The sequence below is a fragment of the Anolis carolinensis genome, chromosome 2 (genome assembly GCF_035594765.1).
Source record: "Anolis carolinensis isolate JA03-04 chromosome 2, rAnoCar3.1.pri, whole genome shotgun sequence".
Taxonomy (NCBI): Eukaryota; Metazoa; Chordata; class Lepidosauria; order Squamata; family Dactyloidae; genus Anolis; species Anolis carolinensis.
The window spans coordinates 138,501,847-138,524,961 of NC_085842.1; the positions used below are offsets into that span (position 1 = coordinate 138,501,847).

At 41.1% G+C, this 23,115-nt stretch overlaps 1 protein-coding gene across 1 annotated transcript in view; it reads right to left on the reverse strand.

Moving 5' to 3' along the window:
• The window catches only part of tnrc6c (trinucleotide repeat containing adaptor 6C), a 623,926-nt gene that overhangs the window by 360,661 nt on the left and 240,150 nt on the right, over window positions 1-23,115 (reverse strand). The window contains exon 4 of the mRNA XM_062970647.1: window positions 18,004-18,065. Coding sequence (XP_062826717.1) covers window positions 18,004-18,065 — 62 coding nt within the window. The remainder of the gene's footprint in view (window positions 1-18,003; window positions 18,066-23,115) is intronic.

A 23,115-nucleotide genomic window follows, 5' to 3' on the forward strand; every position in this document is an offset into this window, starting at 1 on the left:
AAAATGTCCAGGCCAATTCCCTTCAAAACCCACTAGTATTCAAATGTGGACATATCAACTATGCATGCTAAGTTTGGCCCAGATCCATCATTCTTTGGGTTCATACTGCGCTCTGGATGTAGGTGAACTACAAATCCTATCAATCCCTCCAGAGACCTCCAGTATTTTTTGTTGGTCATGGGGGTTCTGTGTGTCAAGTTAGTTCCAGGTCCATTGTTGGTAGAGTTCAGAGTGCTCTTAGATTGCAGGTGAACTATACACCCCAGTACCTACAATTCCTATAAATCATGGTGAATTCTCCCCAAACTTCTCTACTATGTTCAGTTGCTGATTAATTCCTCTGTTTGCTGTGTGCCATAGACAATAATAGGAAAGGGTTAAGGGAGAGGCAGTAGGCAGGGTCATACAAATTCCACATCAATGGAGAGAGGCAACCACAGGCAACACTGGGATGCCTGTGGTGGAGGAAAAACAGAAAATCTAGGATGAAATGGCCCCCGTTTGAAAGCCTTCACTTGGGTGGTGGACAGTATGATGTTTATGGAGGACATTGGCAGAGCTCTTGTACATGTTTGTGGCACTGACTATAGCTTGCAATATCATCTGAGGGAGGGCCATTGGTGTTTCCTGAGTAGTGGGTACTATAGCTGTTTGTGGAGGCAGGAGCTTGCTGTGTAAGTGGGCACCACAGCCACACACATGCGTACATACGTATTTTGACTTTTATTATGTGTATATGAAAGCCTTCTTAGTGGTTGCTCCCAGTCAATGAAATTCCCCATCTACAAGAGGCTCTGTAATTTTTTAAACCAGCAGTCAAATTCTTTTTTATTTAGGAAATATTGCTCATACACTGTTTGAACTATGACATCTAGAAGCCTCTTTTTACAAACAGAATGATAGCCTTAGAAACAGCATTAATGCCATTCTGAATGTGAATTTCAGAATCTCTAAAATCTCTCACTGCCTTTGTACAGCTTAGACATACCAGTTTCACTTTATTCTACATTCTACTTTTAACTATTTCAGAAAGTATAGGTCATATAATTTGTGAGTGAACAAACGATCTAGCTAACATACCTAGATTTAGTCAAAGGCTGTCTAAAAATCCTCACAGACATTTGCACACTAGTAATTTTTCCATAGGCACTGACTGCCAGAGGCAAACCTTGCATAAAAATACCTGTGATGCAATGGAAAAAAAAATGGGTTTTCCCCTCTTTTTAATGAGGACCTGGAGCAAAAGATCATTCACCCCTTCCCAGAGATGTAGCCATACAGACTGTTCAATGCTGTCTTTAACATGATATTAACAGAAGAAGAGAAACAGAACAGCCTAGGAGGTAGGCATGTGGATGCCCTGTGATGCGTCAGACATCCTAGCCCAACGAAGACATCTCCCCTCAATATCCCCCCTCCCAGGCTAATAGCTGACAATGTATGCCTTCCACATTAATGATACGTGTACAAGGCAAAACAGGCTGCTCGCCCATTTCACTGACATTCCCCTCTTCTATGTACCCACCAACATCCCCTAAGGCAACAGAGCTAGTAATAGGTTCTTCTAACTACTTCCCACATCAAATTTGACACCAAGAGCTGTTTTCTCCCCATCCATTCCCACTGCTCATCTTACAGCTCTCTCATCATCATTGAATTTGACTATTTTTGTTAAAAATGGTTGGGAGGGGGGAGTCCCTGTGCTATTAGGATGCTTAATAAGTGAACTGGAAGGGAAAGGGCTTCTCCCCTCCCCAGAACCCTCACTTCACTGCTTAGAAAGGTGCTTTTTTTGAACTTTAGCTTTCACAGGGCCTTCCACACAGCTGAATAAAATCCCACATTTTCTGCTTTGAACTGGAATATATGGCAGTGCCTTGATACTTTGGGTTATATGGCTGTGTGGAAGGGCCCCGAGAATCCCTTGGCCAGAATGGGATTGGGAAGGCAATTCTAGAAATTATAATCCAAATATGTTAGCCAGGAAATCAAAAGACGTTGCTTCTTGGGAGGGGAGCAATGACCTAATCTTGATAAAATAGTGAAGAGTAGAGACATCACACTGGCAACCAAGGTCCGCATAGTTAAAGCAATGGTATTTCCCACAGTAACTTATGGATGCAAGAGCTGGGCCATACCGAAGGCTGAGTGAAGGAAGATAGACGCTTTTGGGCTGTGGTGTTGGAGGAAAATTCTGAGAGTGCCTTGGACCGCAAGAAGATCCAACCAGTCCATACTCCAGGAAATAACACCTCACAACCTCTGAGGATGCCTGCCATAGATGTGGGTGAAATGTCAGGAGGGAATGCTTCTGGAACATGGCCAAACATGCAACAACCCTGTGATCCCAGCCATGAAAGCCTTTGACAACACAATGCCCAACTGCTCACTGGAGCGAAGGATATTAGGGACAAAGATGAAATACTTTGGCCACATAATGAAAATACGGGATAGTTTGGAGAAGAGAATGATGCTGGGGAAAAAGGAATGAAAAAGGAAGAGGGGCTGACCAAGGGCAAGATGGGTGGATGGTATCCTTGAAGTGACTGGCTTGACTTTGAAGGAGCTGGGTGTGGCCACGGCTGACTGGGAGCTCTGGCGTGGGCTAGTCCAGGAGGCAATGAAGAGTCAGAAGCGACTGAACGAATAAACAACCACATGTTAGCTTTGTGACACTTTTAACACTGGTTTATGTCAACATGAGCATGATTACAATTCAGTTTCTCAGTTGAACTCCTCTGATGCCACACTACATATGCTAAAATAAATCAATATTCAATAATTGGGAAGCGATAAACAATTATATTGCATTAAGTGAAAGACTAGGGTTTTCTTTCAAGGGACAGTAATGTTCAGTGGATGTCTCCGGAAATATTTCAAAGTACTATATAGTAGCCTTCAGTGGCTGGTGACTTATGACCTCAGTATAAGAATGTGTTGTGATATATCTTAAGTGGCTGGGTTGGGATCAAAAAGAGAGGAAATAGCAGTTGGAATGCAACCAAAATAGTTGGAATGCAACCAAAAGTATTAATTTTCTCAAGTTCATAGCCAAGTTCTGAGCTATGGAAATTATGTAGTCTTTCAGAATTTGATAGGCTATGCTGACTGAGCCTTGCAAGACTTGCAGTCCAGTAACATCTGCAGAGCCACATCTTCCTTTTTCTAAGAAGAAATTGTTTGCTTTAGGGAGCATTGATACTGATTTAAACACTGACAATGCTTGGATGTTTTCCTCTTACAAATGTTCTGTGTAAATAAGTTCCCCATAAAGTCTGTGGGTTTGTCATCATATGGAAATAGATCCTGTAGCAGCTGCTCCTCAAAATTCCTAGTGCTGAAGCAGCTGAGAAGTATGAAACACTATTCTTAGCATCAGACATGGTTTGAGGTGCATTTGACAACTGTGGTCCGACAAGAAGACGGATTCATTAATGGAAGACCCTGTCTCCAAACTCCATTCAGACCTCCAATTCAGAGATTTATAATTCCTTGGGTGATTTGGGGAAAATGTATGTTCTTGCTGCTGGAAGCACATCTCTTTTAATTAATCCTTCTGGATAGATGAGAAACACATATCCAACAGTTAATATCTTGGCATTTCTTCACTGTTGCCACCCATTGCCGACATTTACCAAGTTTATGCTTTGATTCTGCACCAGCAATGTATTGGGTACTGGCTAGAGCTGAAGTGTTCCAGGAAATAGCACGTGTCTCCTTGTGCTCTCTGCCACGGATGAGTGAAAATCCTTTGTAAGATATGTTCAAGCAATCACTTCTCTTGAGTCTCTTGAGTCCTAACATGTTTGCTCCATTCCCATGGAGGCTTCCAAGTGAAATATGAGAACTGTGCCGTCTAAACACTGAAAAATGATTTTGGTATATTTGGAAAATAACATTTTAGGCTGTTAGGGGCAAGAATGGGAGACTCCAAAAAAGCCTCTAGGTTTTTAAATTAGGCCATTTCTGAGTGCCCTGCTCAATTTCTTTCATTCCTCCCACCAGCCCATTTCCTATCACTTCACTACCTGACCTGCCTTCTCATAAGGATGGTGCTCAAATGAGCTCTGGATTACAGGTCTTAATTTCCTAATGCTGCCAACTGATTGATGCCAGAGAATGATATGTATATATATTAGGCTCAAGGTTGATATAATTCCAAAGTTTGTACCAGTGAGTTAGGGGGTGCCCTATGGACACAGTAACCCTCCTCCCTCAGGTGCTGCTTGCTAAGTCACATCAATGGCAGCCTGGCATTCACACCACTTCTCACAGAAGACCCTCCCAAGGATCCCAGGGACACAAAATTTACTGTGTTTGGACAATCTGTCCAATGGCTTTTCCACTGTCTGACTGTATTCTGAAATGTGTTGTCAAAGGTTTTCATGGCCAGAATCACAGTGAGTTTTCTGAGCTGTATGGCCATGTTTCAGAAGCATTCTCTCCTGATGTTTCACCTACATCTATGACAGGCATCCTCAGAGGTTGTGAGGTCTGTTGGAAACTAGGTAAGTGGGGTTTATATATCTGTGGAAGGTCCAGATTGGGAGAAAGAACTCTTGTCTGTTTGAGGAAAGTGTGAATGTTGCAATTGGCCAGCTTGAATAGCATTTAATGGCCTTGCAGCTTCAAAGCCTGGTTGCTTGGGGAGAGTCCTTTGTTGAGAGGTGTTAGCTGGCCCTGATTGTTTCTTGTCTAGAATTCCCCTGTTTTCTGAATATTGTTCTTTATTACTGTCCTGATTTTAGAGGTTTTAAAGCTGGATAATAGCTAACTACAGGATTTTAAAGAAACATATTATTTCCTAGCAAATATACCCAAATAGCATTGTTGAGACCTCTGCTTGCCTACTTTCTCCTTTCTATGGCTCTTCAAAGGCTTACCTCACAATGCTGCTATGGCAACCCTCTGACAATTATGACTAATATATGTTCTCTTTGTGGCTTTTTGGCCCCTTCCACACAGCTGTATAACATCCACATTGATCAAACTATAGGGCAGTTCCCCATAACTGCCACTTTCTCCTTTCTATGGCTCTTCAAAGGCTTACCTCACAATGCTGCTATGGCAACCCTCTGACAATTATGACTTTTTGGCCCCTTCCACACAGCTGTATAACATCCACATTGATCAAACTATAGGGCAGTTCCTCATAACTGCCATGGTGCCATCCCTGCAGGAGGGGCCTTTGGAAGCCTCAGCCAGGGGGCTCCTCCGCTTCCTCTGACCAAACTACAAAACCCAGGATTCCACTGGATGAAACAAATCAAACTGTGGTTAAAGTGGAATCATAGTATTGTTATTGTGTAGCATGAAATTCATACAGGGCTGAATCCAAGCCTGTAAAAATTGTCTAGGATTGGGTAATTGGCTGTTGGGATTGATGGGTGGGTTACCTAGGTCTATCAAGTGTTATGTCGGCTTGTAACTACTACAGGCAGCCCTCCATATTAACTGGAGTTATAGGCACAGGATCTTCACAAAAACTGAAAATAATAAAATTGGAATGTGTGTTGTTGAAGGCTCGGAATCACTGGGTTGCTGTGAGTTTTCTGGGCTGTACAGCCATGTTCCAGAAGCATTCCCTCCTGACGTTTCTTCTATATCTATGGTGGGCATCCTCAGAGGTTGTGGGGTCTATTGGAAACTAGGCAAGTGGGGGGTTATATATCTGTGGAAAGTCCAGGATGGGAGAAAGAACTCTTGTCTGCTTGAGGCAGGTGTAAATGTTGCAATTGGAAAGGACTGTCAAAAGCTTTCACAGCTGAAATCACTGGGAGGTTGGTTATGTGGTTTCTGAGCTGTATGGCCTTGTCCTAGCAGCATTTTTTCCTGATGTTTCATCTGCCTCTGGGGCTGGCATCTTCCTCTGCATGACTCTATTGTCTGTTTCCTCCAGATCAGATTGGAGAACCTAAAGATTCCCCAAAGAGTTATCTGTGGTAATGTCTAGGTCAGGCATGGGCAAGCTTCGGCCCTCTGGGTGTTTTGGACTTCAACTCCCACAATTCCTAACAGCTGATAGGCTGTTAGGAATTGTGGGAGTTGTAGTCCAAAACACCTGGAGGGCCCAAGTTTGCCCATGCCTGACCTAGGTCCTCTGGCATAAGTCTGTGATTAAGCCCCAGCAGAAACTGGCCATGGAGGACCTAGAGATTCCTAGGGACAACATTTTAATCAAAGCTGTGAATAATCGAATCCGCAGAAGTCCAGTCTGCAAAGGTGGAGGATCAAGTGTAGTGGGTAGCAGCAGCAGAGAAAGAGAGAGGGAGGGAGGGAGGGAGATTGAGAGAAGATGAAGTAGTCCAGGAGTGAAGGGGTGGGTTGATTCTCATTAGCCTGCCTTTGAAGGACAGCGCCTGGCAGAAGGTACCCCTGCCTGCCTCTGCCTGCAAGAGTCAAAAACCACCCTCTTCCGTCTGAAGCCTTAATGGCTCTGATTGACTTTCTTCCTCCCGTTAATAAAGAAGCCTCGAATTAGCCATATCCCGGCCGGCACACCTCCCTCCCTCCCTCCCTCCCTCCCTGATCTCGCCCTCCTCGGATGCCTCCCTCCCTCTGCCTTGATCTTTCCCCGCTCTCCTGGCAGGCGCCCCTGCAAAGCTGCGCACGGAAAGCCATCTTGCTATTGTCTTCGCCCCTCGCTCGCGCTTTCAAGCTCAGGGATTTTTCTTATTGTTGTTATTATTGTGTGGCAACCTCCTGGCCCTCCTTTCCCCTCCCTCCCTCCCCCCCCCCCCCCCGGGATCCGCGAGCGAGTACACGAGCCAGGGCTGATTGATGGTTCTGAGCACCAGACTGTCTCTGGCAGCGGGCGAGGCGAGGGACCAGGCGCTTCCCTGCTGGGGTTTATGGGGAGGTGGCTTCCTCTGGCACCAGCCACTTTCAGTCTTTCGCTTCCCCACCTCAATGCCAGGGGCAAAGCGGGGGGGGGGGCATCCTCTGTGTTGTATGTGTGGGTGTGTCCCTGTCTGTCTGTCTGGGTAGGAGCCTACCTAAAGGGAGTCCTGCACAGTCTCCTCCTTGCTCTGCACAGCACAAGGCAGCCAGAGGAAGCACAGCTGGAGTGGTTCAGTCCTGCGGGGCTCCTTTGCTCTCCCCCTCCGCCCAGCGTGTACCCACAGGGAGGCAGGATTTGGCCCTGCCAGTGAAGTGTTCCTTGAACCTCTACATGTCTAGCATTTGGGTATCTTGAAGCCGGGCATTTAGAAATACAGTCTGTGCACATTGTGTATACGCAGAATACAGCACCCAAGGCTTGACAATTTTGCTATTTTATATAAATGAAATATGGGGCCCCTGGTGGTGGCGCAATGTGTTAAAGCGCTGAGCTGCTGAACTTGCAGACCAAAAGGTCCCAGGTTCAAATCCTGGGAGCGGAATGAGCGCCTGCTGTTAGCCCCAGCTCCTGCCAACCTACAATTCGAAAACATGCAAATGTGAGTAGATAAATAGGTACCACTCCGGCAGGAAGGTAATGGCGCTCCATGCAGTCATGCCAGCCACATGACCTTGGAGGTGTCTACGGACAATGCCGGCTCTTTGGCTTAGAAATGGAGATGAGCACCAACCCCTAGAGTCGGTCACGACTGGACTTAACGTCAGGGGAAACCTTTACCTTTACCTATATAAATGACATCACTTTATTACACCATCATAAACTGACTTGAGCATCAATGGATTTTGTTATCCACAGGGCTCCTGGAACCAAAGCCCACTGTATCTATGTTGACAGGGAGACAAAGATCACAAGCATGTGGATAACTTCAACAGAAAGGAGGAAACCATGAAAATGAACAAAATCTGGCTACCAGTATTAAAAAACTCAAACATCAGAACAGTAAATAAGAAGCAACACTCTGAGACATGGGAACTAGGGGCAGCTAACAAAGGATGCCCCCAGGCAGAAAGTAGCCAGTAGATGAAGCAATTCAATGCAAATTAGGGTGATTAACGTGAAGGGTGACCATGGAAAAGGCCTTTTCTCTCATTCCCACCAGCTGCACCAGAGACGGGGGTGGACAGAGAGTAGGGCCTCATCCGCTGAATGCAGCTCCTGAGCAGGCTTGTATATGGAGATGCGGTCAGCCAAATAGTCTGGGCCCAAGAATGTTTAATCTTGGTGTTTTGGTTTTGAGGCCTGTTGTTTGGGGCACTGATTCAGAAAATTGCATTGGACCTTGGATGCCTTAATGATTACTGCTGGCCTGATAACACTGGTCTTGGAAGAAGATGGCATAGTAGTGGATACAGAATGCCAACAGTGCAGGCAGTCTGGTTCTAATAGTGTTCTTGCAGCCAGTTTGTTGCAGCCATGACTCCCATGACTACGACTCCCATGTCTCTATAGAAGGTAGTTAAAGTGAGGACAAACTGCATTACTTCTACAGTGTAGATGCACCCTCATTTGTTCTTCTCCTTTAAAACATTGGACCTCATGTCTGTCACAGCTATGCACTGTGAATGAGGGGTCTTTTGGAGATGTTTGTGGGCTTCTTTAGATCCTACAGTGTGATTCTATCATATGTTTGAAGCTCAAGTATAGCCAAAATATATAGCGTTTACGATTATCTATGCTTTCAGCTTTCCACAGGGGTCCTTGGATGAATTTGACTGTACTAAATTCATCATTATGCCATACAGGTACATTTCAGTTAGCAACATTTTTGAGAGTGGAGCTCTTTTTTTCACCTGTCCATTCCCTTCGTCTTTCCTTTTTGTCTTATACTGAGGGCTCTTCCACACAGCAATATAACCCAGAATATCAAGGCAGAAAATCCCAAAATATCTGCTTTGAACTGGGTTATCTGAGGCCACATCACACTGGCAATGAAGATCCGCATAGTGAAAGCAATGGTATTCCCCATAGTAACCTATGGAGGCGAGAGCTGGACCATAAGGAAGGAAGATAGACGCTTTTGAACTCTGATGCTGGAGGACAATCCTGAGAGTGCCTTGGACTGCAAGAAGATCCAACTAGTCCATCCTCCAATAATGCTCGGCTGCTCATTGGAGGGAAGGATATTAGAGGCAAAGTTGAAGTATTTTGGCCACATCATGAGGAGACAGGAAAGCTTGGAAAAGATCACGATGCTGGGGAAAATGGAAGGAAAAAGGAAGAGAGGCTGACCAAGGGCAAGATGGATGGACGGTATCCTTGAAATGACTGGCTTGACCTTGAAGGAACTGGGGGCGGTGACGGCCGACAGGGAGCTCTGGCGTGGACTGGTCCATGAGGTCACGAAGAGTCGGAGACGACTAAACGACTGAGCAGCAGCATCTAAGGCCACAATGTCATATTTCCCAGTTGAAAGCAGAAAATGTAGGATTTTATTCAGCTGTGTGGAAGGGGCCAGAGTTGGAAGGGTTTTTCTTTGTATGCTTTCTTTTCCTTATCTGTTTTTCTTCTGGGGTTTTTATGCAGTAGCACTGGCAATAGGAGGATGGAAAAGAAGGACTAGAAAAACACAGAATTTTCATGCTGAGCTGTAACAAAGTATCTGCAGTAAAGCAATGCAATACAGTACATTAAAAAATGTCAGCTGGGAAAAGTAGGATTCTAAACTCATGATCCTACTGTAGCCTTTTGCACGTACTTACAGTAGATTCTCAGTTAACCAGCAGCCATGGGGATTACTAGGTACTGGATAAATGGTGGTTGCTTGAAAGTTAAAAATACTATATGTATTATACCATACCATAACCTTTGTATTGACTTGATATTAATATTTAAATACAGTTATCAAAAGGAAACAAAAACAAAGTAAAATTGATGTTAATTTCTATTTAAAGTATTATTTATTTTTAATCTTCTGGTGCTATGCAGTATGATCCCCTTGTCCACAGAATGGTTACTCACAGTTTTAGTTTTCCACTTCCAACAAAATATGTCCTCTCTGGGCATTTTCTGGGTCTTCCAGCATTACTCTTTGGTATTTCTGGGCCAAAAATACTTCATTTCAATAGGGTTTGCTGTGATCTGTGGTTTTACATATCAATGCAAAATGCAGGACATAGCTTGTGTGTATACAGAGTCACAGAATCATAAAATCATAGAATCATAGAATTGGAAGAGACCTCACGGGCCATCCAGTCCAACCCCCTGCAAGAAGCAGGAAAATCTCATGCAATGCACCTCCGACAGATGGCTATCCAGCCTCTGCTTAAAAGCCTCCAAAGAAGGAGCCTCCACCACTTTCCGCAGCAAAGAGTTCCACTGCTGAACAGTTCTCAAAGTTAGGAAGTTCTTCCTAGTATTCAGGTAGAATCTCCTTTCCTGTAGTTTGAAGCGGTTGTTGTCTCCAAGGCAGCAGAAAACAAGCTTGCTCCCTCCTCCCTATGACTTCTCCTCACATCTTGATAGATATTTACATTTTAACATTATCACACTATGGTACTATAGTGCTATTAGTTTCCTTTGTTCCCTTCATCCCCATTATAGGCAGAAAAACTTTTTAGTGCCAATTAAACTTTAATTCAAAATAAACAAGATCATAAAATGGCACTAAGGCAAAGTTTATAGTGAACTTTACTAAACTTCAAGAAGTCTACTTATGAGTGAAACATCATAAAATCTATACTTAGGGAAAACCCCTCACAATATTCCTAATGATGTGGAAGAATTTCAGCCCATCTAGACAGCCATATAATGCAGTTTCATTATACAGTTTAATTACCATATATTGAACTGCATTATATGAGTCTATTCTACACTGTCATATAAGACGGTTCAATACAGTTAAATTGCAGTATGAACCTGCATTATATGGCCATGTAAATGTCCACTTTTACCTTGTCACAAAAGAAAAAAAAACCCAATTGGATACTATTAGATTATGGACACTGAGACACCAGAAGAGGCATCTACTGTTACAACAAAAAGGCATTCAGACCTGAAAACAATTAACAAGGATTATTTACTGAAGAGCTGCTCTTATTAAGTACCCTGTAATATTAATAATTAAGGAGCTTAAAGTGTGGGGAAAGAGTGGATTTTTATTGCCTTTTCAATTAATATTGATTGTCAAGACAAGCATGTTGTTGCTTTTGTTAATAGCATTATCGGCATTTTTATAGTGATCATTAATTGAGTTAGGTAAACAACAACATATTTTAAAAATATTAACTAATTAAAAACTGTATTAGATGTAATCTAGCAAAGGTAGATCAAGAAATTATAAAACAAAAATGCTAGGAAAATAAATAGGGCTTCACCCGCAGCCACAAAGGTCACAACATGGACTTCCTAATGTTTAGGTGGAGTCTCTTTCTCCAATTTGAATCCATTTCTCTGTGCCCTGGTTTCTATAGCAGCAAAAAAGAAGTGTGCTCCATATTCAATATGGTAGTGTTTCAAATATTTAAACATGATTTAATCTCAAACTTCTCTTCTTCAGGCTAAATGTACTGAAGCTCCCTAATTTGTTCCTGATAAAGCATAGGCTCCAGATCTTTTACCATTTTGATCACCCTTCTCTGGATATATTTCGGTTTATTAATATCCTTCCTGAATTGTGCTACCCAGAAGTAGATACAGTATTCCAGATGAGATTTGATAAGAGCAGAACAGGGTTTTTTTCCGTGTCAAGAGTGACTTGAGAGACTGCACGTTGCTTCTGTGTGAGAGAATTGGCTGTCTGCAAGGATGTTGCCCAGGGGACGCCTGGATGCTTTGATGTTTTACCATCCTCGTGGGAGGCTTCTCTCATGTCCCTGCATGGGGAGCTGGAGCTGAGACAGGGAGCTCATCTGCGCTTTCCCCGGATTTGAATGGGCAACCTTCAAGGTCAGCAAGCCAACCTTCAGGTCAGCAGTGCTGCCAGCACAAGCGTTTAACCTATTGTGCCACCAGGGGCTCCAGGTCAGCAGAAAAGTGTGATACTGTTACTTCCCCCAATCTAGAAGCTAGACTCCTCTTGATGTACAGCCTAGAATCACAATGGCTTTTTTTAGATGCCACATTACAGTTTACAGTCTACTAAAATCGTTGTCAAACCAGGTGATATTCATGCATTTCATTTTGTATGCCTAAATGTAATACATTAAATTTCTCCCTGCTGGAAATTGTTGGTTTTGCCCCCGCTCTTTCAAATGTTAACATCATTTGGTGGAAGCTCCTTTCTTGGAAGCTTTTAAAGAGAGGCTGGATGGCCATCTGTCAGGGGTACTTTGTGCTTTTCCTGCATGGCAGGGGGTTGGACTAGATGGTCCATGTGGTCTCTTCCAACTCTATGATTCTATGATTTGGAGTTCTGATGCCATCTTTTGGGATATTGATTACCCCTCCTAGTTTGATGTCATCTGCAAATCTGATAACTATGTCACCTATTCCATCATCAAAGCCAGTTAGAATTAAATAGCACTGTGTCCAGGGCAGAACCCTGTGAACCCCATTAGTTACTTCTCTTCAGGATGAAGAGGAGCCATTAGTGAGCACCCTTTGGGCTTAGTCAGTCAACCAATTTCCAGTCCATCTAACAGTAGTATTGTCTAACCTACATTTTATAGGTTATTTGCAAGAATGTCATGGGAGCATATTGAAGGCCTTATTAAAATCAAGATATGCTACATCCACAGCATTCCCTTCATCTACCAAGATTGTAACTGCTATAAAAAAGAGGGAGATATGATAAGTCAGGCATGACTTGTTCCTGAGAAATTCTGTTGACCTTTAATCAACACGCTTTATTGATTAGCCCATTGACCATATCAAAACATTTAACAAACACATTTAACACATACACATACAGGCATACAATCCACATTACAATCAAAGTTTAAATAAGCAAGCTGTTAACAAGATCAAGATCCTGATCCAGATCGAATATCTGCATCACTCCTACAATTTACCCCAATCGACTCCAAATATGCAGTTCTCAACTGAGTTGTTTAAATAGAAAAAGGACCGTTTTGTATGTTATGGGACAAGGTTGAGAGACACATCTTATATTGTCATTACTTGAGTTTCAATCTTAGAAGGTGATGTAGGAAAAGAATGAGGAAGAACAGCCACCAATGGACGGTGAAGCAACAGCTCCCCCTGTGGCCGGAATCGTGAAGCTGGAAAGATGTTAAAATGCCTCTGTGTCTGTCTAAAACTGAATGTTGTTTGTCTGTTGGCATTGAATGTTTGCCATATATGTGTTCATTGTAATCCGCCCTGAGTCCTCTTCAGGGTGAGAAGGGCGGAATATAAATACTGTAAATAAACAAATAAATAAATAAATGTAGGAGATCATTCTGTTCTGTGGCATTGGCTCAATATGGGATTTCACCAATAGCTGGATTCTAACATCTGCATGTAACTCATGGTTGAAGTGTGTAGATCTAACTGGAAGGATCATCAGAATGCTAATAATATTCAGGACTCTCATTTCTGTCTTCATCTTTCAGGGGAACAGTGGAGATTCTGCCATGGAAATTCTGCTTTCTGAGGAGAACTGAGTGTGGTGTAAAAGAGCTTAATGGAATACAAAGAACAATTAGTATGCTTGCTAAAAGATTCAGGACAACCAAGGGGATTGCATCCCCCCCATTATTACCATCGCAGAGGGAATGCAATTGCGTTCAGAACAGACTGCATACTTACTTTAGATCATCAGAAATCCCAATTAATTACACTGATGTATTGTGTGTTTTAGGTTTCAGCTCATTCACTTCCATATGCTCCACGGCACCAACACTGCAACATATGGAAATGAAAAAGTCTACCTTAATACAGGCAAAATTTCAGTGCAATTAGCTGGGGATTCCAATAAGGAAGAGAGTATATCAAATCTGCCCTGTATGAGGTACACTCCTCTTGAATGATAATTTTGGTAAACTGCCTAAATAAGCAGTTTTTAAAAAAGGACTGAAGGCTTTGTAGGGCTTCAGAGGCCACAAAATGGGACTCTGCAGGTTGTATGTAACCTACAGTGTGCAGTTTCCCTTCCATGGTGTACTACAGAGTTTACTTATTTATGAAGCAGGAGTCAGGGCCTTAATGTAGATCCACAAATGCTTACACAGGTCATATTGTCTCTTTTTGACCTCACCAACACTGCAACATATGGACCTGAATGACATTTTGAAGGCTTCAGAAAGATAATGCTCACTGCCATTATGCTCAAAAATGAACTTACAACATTTAGATAAACCCCTTACTAAGGGGTCCTTAGGTTTTCCTGTTCTCCACTTCCTGATCCTATCTTCTTCCTGAAATGACACATACGTTGATTAAGCTTTAGGGCAGTGATTCTCAACCTGTGGGTCCCCAGATGTTTTGGCCTTCAGCTCCCAGAAATCCTAACAGCTGGTAAACTGGCTAGGATTTCTGGGAGTTGTAGGCCAAAACATCTGGGGACCCACAGGTTTAGAACCATTGCTTTAGGGGAATCCAATAACTTTAGACCCAAGGGATAGTCAGGAAGTTTAGGAGGAGTATTTCAACATTTAGCCCAAAAAGTTAGAAACTGCTGGTAAGATTCAAATCAAATGGTTACTGCTTCTTATTTGGAGTGGTTTTTGCAAAGACAACTCTTGCTCCACTACCGCACCTATAGGCCTTAAAATCATGTCTTGGTGTGTCCTATTTAATTGTTTGATTCATTATACTACAGATTTGTCTGGTAAACCTAAAGTAGTAGTATCAGAAATTGCAAATGCAAATTTTAAAAGGTAACTTGTTCCAATTACTTAGGGTAAGATTTCCTGAGCAATAAGCTACTGTATTTACTCGAGTATGATGCACCACAGGTTGATGACCACTGCTTTAGGTGAAGCTCACTTACGTTTCCTAGGAACATGGCATCAAATTCCCATCTCCAAGATATTTCATTATGTACATTTATTGAAAAATCCTTTAAAAATCCAAAATACCTCTGGTTCCAAACTTTTTGGATTATGGATACTCAACTTGTATCTAGTTGCCTCTAAGTGTAAAAGGAATATGGGAATCCTCAAATTCTGGGGCCTCATTCCTCTTGTCATCTCAAAGAAGAGGTAAGTAATTATGGCAGGGCCAATTTCCATATTAGTACAACCATGATGGACCACCATCACTTTTTCAACTGAAATTTGACTAGGATAAATATAGAAAACTGAAATTGTGTTGGAGAAGGCTTTCATGACCGGAATCACAGGGTTGTTATTATTATTATTTTTTGCTGTATGGAACATGGCCATACAGCCCAAAAAATACCCAAGAACCTAAACACTGAAATTACTTCAAATTCTGATTTCTGGCTTTGTTGGGAAGTTTCGGGGTGAGATGGGAGGCGTTTTTAACTACTCCACTGTTCTTTGAGTACCTCTGGAGCAGTGATTTACCTTTTCACATTGGAAATGCAGAGACTGGAGACATTAATGTGGCCTGAAGGCTGTTATTTCTCCAGTCTTGCCTCATTGAAACACATTGTTCTGAAGGGTGGGGCTTAAATATGGGGCTTAAAGGAAGAAGCCATGACTACAACTTGTGGCTGGAGGGTGTTTATTAATGTTTAATGTAACTCTGCATAGGTTTATACAACTCAGTGCCTCTGCTCATGCATGAAGCCCCTAGAGGGCTATTTTATGTTAGGGCCTTCTCACAAGCCTCCACCTTTGCGTTTCCATGGAAAACCCACCTGGCTATTCAGCTATTATATACTGCTCATTTCTATGTAAAGTAGCAAGGTATGGACACATTCACATAGTAAGTGCATTTGCTGTGGAGAAAATGTAATCGTGCAAAAATTGTATGTAGGTATTTTGAGGAAGAGTCACTTTTTCGATGCAGTTAGCAGCATTTTCTGCACAATCCACAAAATATCTTCTGAAAAAAAGATGCTATTTCCTATGCAAAACCATGTGCACATTTTGGATAGGATCACTCCCAAATCGTGAAAATTTTCATTAAACAGGGTCTTTTCATTTTGGAGCCACAGATAATAGGTGTTGTCTGCCTAGAAATTATGGTCCACATTTCCTTGGAGTCCTACAATGGACATTTGCTTATGGTTTCACATTGGCTTTGTAGAGAATGAAGCTCCCATTTGCCCAGAAACAAGGTAATAACATTAATAGAAAACGTATAACAGATCATGCACTTTCAAGATGGAGAGCAATTGTTATTTATTCATTCAGTCGCTTCTGACTCTTTGTGACCTCATGGACCAGCCCATGCCAGAACTTCCTGTCGGCCATGCTCACTGGAGGGAAGGATATTAGAGGCAAAGATGAAGTATTTTGGCCACATCGTGAGAAGATAGGAAAGCTTGGAAAATATCATGATGTTGGGGAAAATGGAAGGAAAAAGGAAGAGAGGCTGACCAAGGGCAAGAAAGTGATAGATTGGGATTTTCCACTGGTTTGGATATTTAGTACTTAAGCATTTTCCTTTGGGTCTCAAAGAATGTCCTTTTTGTCCCTGAAAATGACTCACAAATGCTCTGTCTTGAAGTCATTCTGAATCAAGTTAAAAAAAACCCTAGCAAGGACAGTGCTGCATTTTGTGATGAAAAGAATGTCTATAGTTTGTGGGACATAGGAAGGAAGTATATGCCAAGGAATATGACACATAGAAAAGAACAGAGAATTTTCCATTGAGTAAATTATGCTGTATGACTAATATACTCTTACTAGGTTAAATACAGTTTTAGGCCTGAGAAAGCTTCTTACGGACATAGCATAGGCCATATTCTGAAGGGACAGTGGATTCTCATTCAGTGGATTCTCATAGATCTGATCCTGAAGCAGGTGCTTCCACCCTCTTCCACCACCCTCTCCCACCACAAACAATCCTTGCTACAAGCAATTGTAGCAATTTTATCGGGCTAGGCCCCATGTAAGCCGCACTGAGTCCCTTCGGGGAGATGGGGCGGGGTATAAAAATAAAGTTATTATTATTATTATTATTATTATTATTATTATTATTATTATTATTATTATTATTAATTGTGTTGTTTATAGAGGTTGAGCATTTCTTACCTTGAATTCTAAAATCTGAAATATTCCCAAAGAACATTGTTTACCTGTGCAGCTGGGTTAGCGACACCTTTGCTTCCTGTTGATCCATACACAAAATTATTGAAAATATCATCTATAAAACTTCAGGCTATCCATATAAAGCTCACAAACCAGAGGCAACATTCTATCAAGTCCATCTTAGCTGAACCCCAGAGAGTAATTTAAGCCAAAATAGTGAGACAAAGTAAGATTTCTGCTTTCCTAAAAATACAGAAAACCACTTGAAAAGAAACACAGAGCATCAAGGCGAATTAGGCAGCTTTGTATGTGTTTAGTCTCTATGTAATTCTGAATTTGGATGCTTACATCTACGAGGAAACAGAGGGCACAGCTTCACTGTCAGAAAAGAGCACAGATAGAAACCTTGAATCTGTTATAGGGAGGAATAAACTTAGTTGCATCTCACAAAACCAATAGATGTTCCTTAAGGTCATCTCAACATGATCAACACCAAAGAAAGTTTTTAATGCAGTCAAGAGCAACATGTAACAATTTATTAGGTAAAAAAAGATCCTGAGGAGGAAAGCTTCCATTGAATATCACCTCCACAATTCAGAGGTGACACCTCCAGACATTGTTGGACTGCAACTCCCAGCAGCCCCAGCCAGCATAGTCAATGGCGAGGAGTGCTGAGACTTGCAGTCCAAGAAAATCTGAGAGACACACTTGGCCTGCTCATGTCCTACAGAGATCAGATCCTGTTTTAGACCCTCAACCTTAACTTTTTTGATATGTCCACACCAAAATTAACAACTCTTTGTGATATAGATGAGAGATCTTATAGTTCATATTCTCTACTAGCTTCAAGCTGATAATTTCTTGCTATAAGTAAAATCCCATTAGGCTAGCAGAAACAGCATCCTTTTATTTTGATTCCAAAACAGTAAACCTTGGAGGCTAAATCACAATGTGAAATTATACAGTATGACAGGACAAAGAAGTTCCTGAGCCCCAGTGTCATCATAAAACACACAAGCAGACCTGTCACTTTGATGTCGCGCTCGATGAAATCCCTACCTGCTCTTGACTCCTTCAAAGGCTGCCTTCTGGCAAGGACTTATCTGATGGTTTATTTGTGGCTAAAAGACAGGAAGAGAAGAAGAAATAAAAATTAAAACATGTTGACCTAACCCATAAATTTACAGTTTACTCCCAAAGTAAATGATGGAATTTTGTGAGATCAACATCAAAACCAAACAAGTAAACAAATGCATATATACAATACTGTGGCACCTGTAAAAAATTCTACTATCAAAGGCATTAAAGCAACATTTCTGTATTCACAATTTCTGTATTCAAAACCAGCCAAAAGGAGGCATGTGGGCTAAAGGTATGGATAATTTGAGCAACTTTACTGAGGATTTTATAGTATTTCTTTGCCATTTATTAAATAACTCTGGTAGGGCTTTCCACCCTGAGTCCCCTTGGGGAGATAGGGCGGAATACAGATACAGTTTTATTATTATTATTTTCCAGTGCCTCACTCCTACTGAAATTGTGCCCATACAGTAAGATTTGTCCAAAGCCAGATGAAGATGTCTGGGTGGACCATTTTAGTCAAATGCCAGGAAAATTTAACTATTGTTTCATCAAATCAAAACAAAACAACGGTTCCCTAATGCAAGTCTGGTATGTAAAGACCCCAACTTGTTTAAAAATGCTTCCACATTTGACTTTGGATGTAACTTCCATTGCTTTTATTGGAACTAACTTGCACACAGTTTAGAGTTAAACTGTTTCTCTGTATATTACCTCCCATTGTGTATAAATCTTGACAGGAATGTTTTATGGGAGATCAGAAAACATACATATCAAGAAACATATTTAAATGATAAAAAGGGCAAATCATGCTGCAAATATAGTGGCAATGAATTCCCGAATGTAAGAATGAAACTATATAGTGCTAGTAAGATGGCACCTGCCACCAAGAGGTTGGAAAATTTATAAAACTGATAATAATCTGTGTTGGAGATAATGTAAGATGGCATGTTCTTTATATAACATGTGGTAGACATGTTGTGAAGCAGAGTATTTTCAATCAGATGTGGTCAAGAAAACCGTATCAAGAATAAGAAAAAATGGCATAACATCTCAATTTAGCAATATTTGCAGTACAGAGCATTCTTGCACCCATATCTAATATTTTAGTTGTAAAAATTGCATTAACTGCACGTTGAAAAGGTACCATGAAACTAACTAATCCTACCTCATTGAATAAACTCTAGAACTAACTTAAAATGGGGATATTTTAAAAACAGAATTTTCCTTGACATATAGAGATAAGAACATATTGCAAGCTCTATACCAGGGGTCCCCAAACTAAGGCCCAGGGGCCAGATGCGGCCCTCCAAGGTCATTTACCTGGCCCCCACCCTCAGTTTTATAATATAATATTTTTATATCAGTTTTAATAATATAATATATTGTATATACATATAATATTGATAAAAATACAATATAATACTAATACTAATACCATATAATAATATTAATTATATGTTATATCTATATATATAAAAGAGTGATGGCATCAGGGCAGTGGACAAAACAACAAAACTACAGGCCCCCCAACCTCGAAATTTGACAACACAATCCATCATTCACAGCTCTAGGTTGATACAACAAAAAAGAAAAGAAAAATAAAGTCCTAATTACAGGGAGAGGAATAATAGTTTTTATCCCATTGCTGCCAGTTTGAAGGCTAAGCTCTGCCCACTTAGTCTCCTAGCAACCCACTCAGCCCAGGGCACAGGCAGAGTTAGGCCTCACTTAGGCCTCTTCCACAGATTATCTAATTTGCACTGGATTATATGGCAGTGTAGACTCAAGACCCTTCCACATCTATATAACCCATTTAGAATCTTATATTATCTGCTTTGAACTGGATTATCTTGACTCCACACTGCCATATAATCCACTTCAGTGTGCATACTAAACATAAAGACAACCATACAACACACATTCAATACCACCACCACCTCAACAATTTCTCACCAACACCACCAGACAACGCCACAGCAACGCGTGGCCGGGCACAGCTAGTATTACATATTATATTACAGTATAGTGGTATAGTTCAATATAGTAATATATAATGCTAATATTGTGCTATGCTAATAATATAATATATTGTATGTACATACAGCTGCTCTGAGTCCCCTTCGGGGTGAGAAGGGTGAGATATAAATGTAGTAAATAAAGGTAGTAAATAATTAATTAATTAATTTTAGACTTAGGCTCGCCCAAAGTCTGAAATGACTTGAAGGCACACAACAACAACAATCATAATTAACTTGACTATCTCATTGGCCAGTAACAGGCCCACACTTTCCATTGAAATCCTGATAGGTTTATGTTAGTTAAAATTGTTTTCATTTTTAAATACCGTATTGTTCTTTAATTGTTATTGTTGTATTGCACTACAAATAAGACATATGCAGTGTGCATAGGAATTTGTTCGTATTTTTTTTCAAATGATAATTTGGCCCCTCAACAGTCCGAAGGATTGTGGACCGGCCCTCTGCTTTAAAAGTTTGAAGACCCCTGCTCTATACTGTTACAATAGCTGGTATGATAAATGGTAAATGTATAGGATAGGGCTACCATTCTGTTCCCACATACATCAGAGTAAGAATCAATATCTGTGAGTCGAAGTGCTTAGAAAATACATGTTTTTCTTTCTCCTACTCCATAAAAAGCCTGAAATATAAATGTTATTATTTGCTTCAATGTGTATGCACTTCTTAAATATATAGTTTTTGTAAACTATGCTGATCGGGCTTTGCCCCATGTGAGCCACCCCGAGTCCCCGCAGGGAGATGGTGGTGGGGTACAAATAAAGTTTTATTATTATTATTAATTATTGTCATTATTTGATTACAAGTATCAGCCATTAAAATGTCCTCTTCCACATCACTCTACAGAAGAGTAGCCATTTCTTTTCTAGCAATATTTAGACATACATCCCTGAGCATGTCTCATATATGTTAGTGGTCTCTATTTGAGCTCTGCTTAGTTCTTGACCTGGCCCTACTTACATGGGACACTTTCATTATGAGAAATGGAACTTCAGTGGCCAGATGATGTGATGTGGACCCTCTATTTGCAGTGCCATTTTCATGCAAATCACAGTATTTCTCATGTGACAGGACTGGACACATTCACATTACACAGTTATAGCACTATGATTCCACTCCAACTGCTACTCTATCCTGTGAAATCCTATGTAGTTCAGTCAGAAACACTTGGTCTCCTTCTCTGAGAATTCTAACTATTGTATCTGTAAACTTCAAATCCCATGATGCCATAGGACCAATCAATGGCACTTAAAATGGAATAATCTCTATATATAAAAGGGTAATGAAATTTCGGCCTAGGACAAAACAACAAAACTACACATCCCAGAAACACTAAACTTGGCAGCACAACCCCTCATCCATGCCTCTTCGTTCATACAACAACAAGAAAAGAAAAATAAAGTCCTAATTACAGGGAGAGGAATAATTGTTTTTATCCAATTGCTGCCAGTTAGAAGGCTAAGCTCCGTCCACTTGGTCTCCTAGCAACCCACTTAGCCCAGGGGACAGGCAGAGTTAGGCCTCACTTAGGCCCCTTCCACACTGCCTATAAAATACAGATTATCATATTTTAACTGGATTATATGGCAGTGTAGACTCAAGGCCCTTCCACACAACTATATTACCCATTTATAATGGACTTAATGTAAGGTAAAACCTTTACCCTTTACCTTAACTACCACCAATACCTCAATACTTTCTTTCCCATAACACCATACTTCGCCACAGCAACGCGTGGCCGGGCACAGCTAGTAGCACTATAATTTTAGTATGAATGGGTCCCAGTTTTCACATGCAGAGCTTTGAATATCTGTTTTCCAGATGGGAGCTTTGATGCTTTGAAATAAAATATACTTTGTAAAGCAGAGTGTGTTCCTTAGTAATTGGAAGGCATCCACATGCATATGGTGTTTTCTTCTAGACTTTATTAAAAACTGGGCTAGATATTTTGTAATGCTAATTATTAATAGTAGTCATTGTTTGTTTTTGGATTTTCTGAATGGTTGTATTATAAAATGCATAAGGATGTGGGTAAGCTACAACTGTTATCATCCATCTGTCACTGCCCTCAAACAGCACCAGTAGTTAAAGTTGGTCATGATGTGTATGTGTGCCAAGTGTGATCTAGATCTATTGTTGATTGACTTCACAGTGCTCCATCATCCTCTGTCATTTCCCCCAAACCCCACTAGTATTTAAAGTTGGCCATGGGGTGAGGATCTATATGCCAGGTTTGGTTTAGATTCATCGCTGTTTCAGTTCACTGTGCTCTTTGAATGTGGGTGAACTCCATCATCGTGGGCCAATTCCCCCAAACCTTGCCAGTATGTAAAGTTGGTCATATTGGGTATATGTGCCACATTTGGTCCATATCTATCATCAGTGGGGTGCTGTTTGATTGTGGGTGAACTACAACTCCCAACATGGCAGGTCAATCCCTTCCAAACCCCATCAGTACTTAAAGTTAGTTGGTCATGATAGTTATGTGTGCCAAATTTAATCCAGATTCATTAGGTTCAATGTTCTCTGGATGTCGGTGGACTGATGATGCATGTCTAAAAAATATGTCCCCAAAATGAAATGTTTTGAAAAATTTATAATGGGGGATAATTTCATTATATTATGAGTGCAACTTGAAGGATACCTTCCATTCTTTTAGAATGAAACTTGCTTTTAGTTATTTTTATCGTTTACAGGGTCTGGTTCATTGAATGGCAGAGGAGGAATATGGCATGATTCAAGCACTGATCCATATGGTGCCTAAGGCTGCTCTCTCCTATCTTGTGCTCAGATGAAAGTGGCCATATTGCATGTTAGCAGCCTATAGCACTCACATTTTTAAGCAACAAAAAGCAACCGTTCTTGCTTATGAGAAACCGCTTATGGTAAGGGCTAATATAGTAGGATCTATTTTCCTTTGGGGGCTCTTGGGGTTGTAAATTTAACTACAGTCAGTCCTATACTTTGTTGGGGTTAGGGGTACAGGACCCCTGCAAATGTGGGGAAAATGGAATAAAAATAATCTATTTTCCCATGAGAATGTATCTCAAGG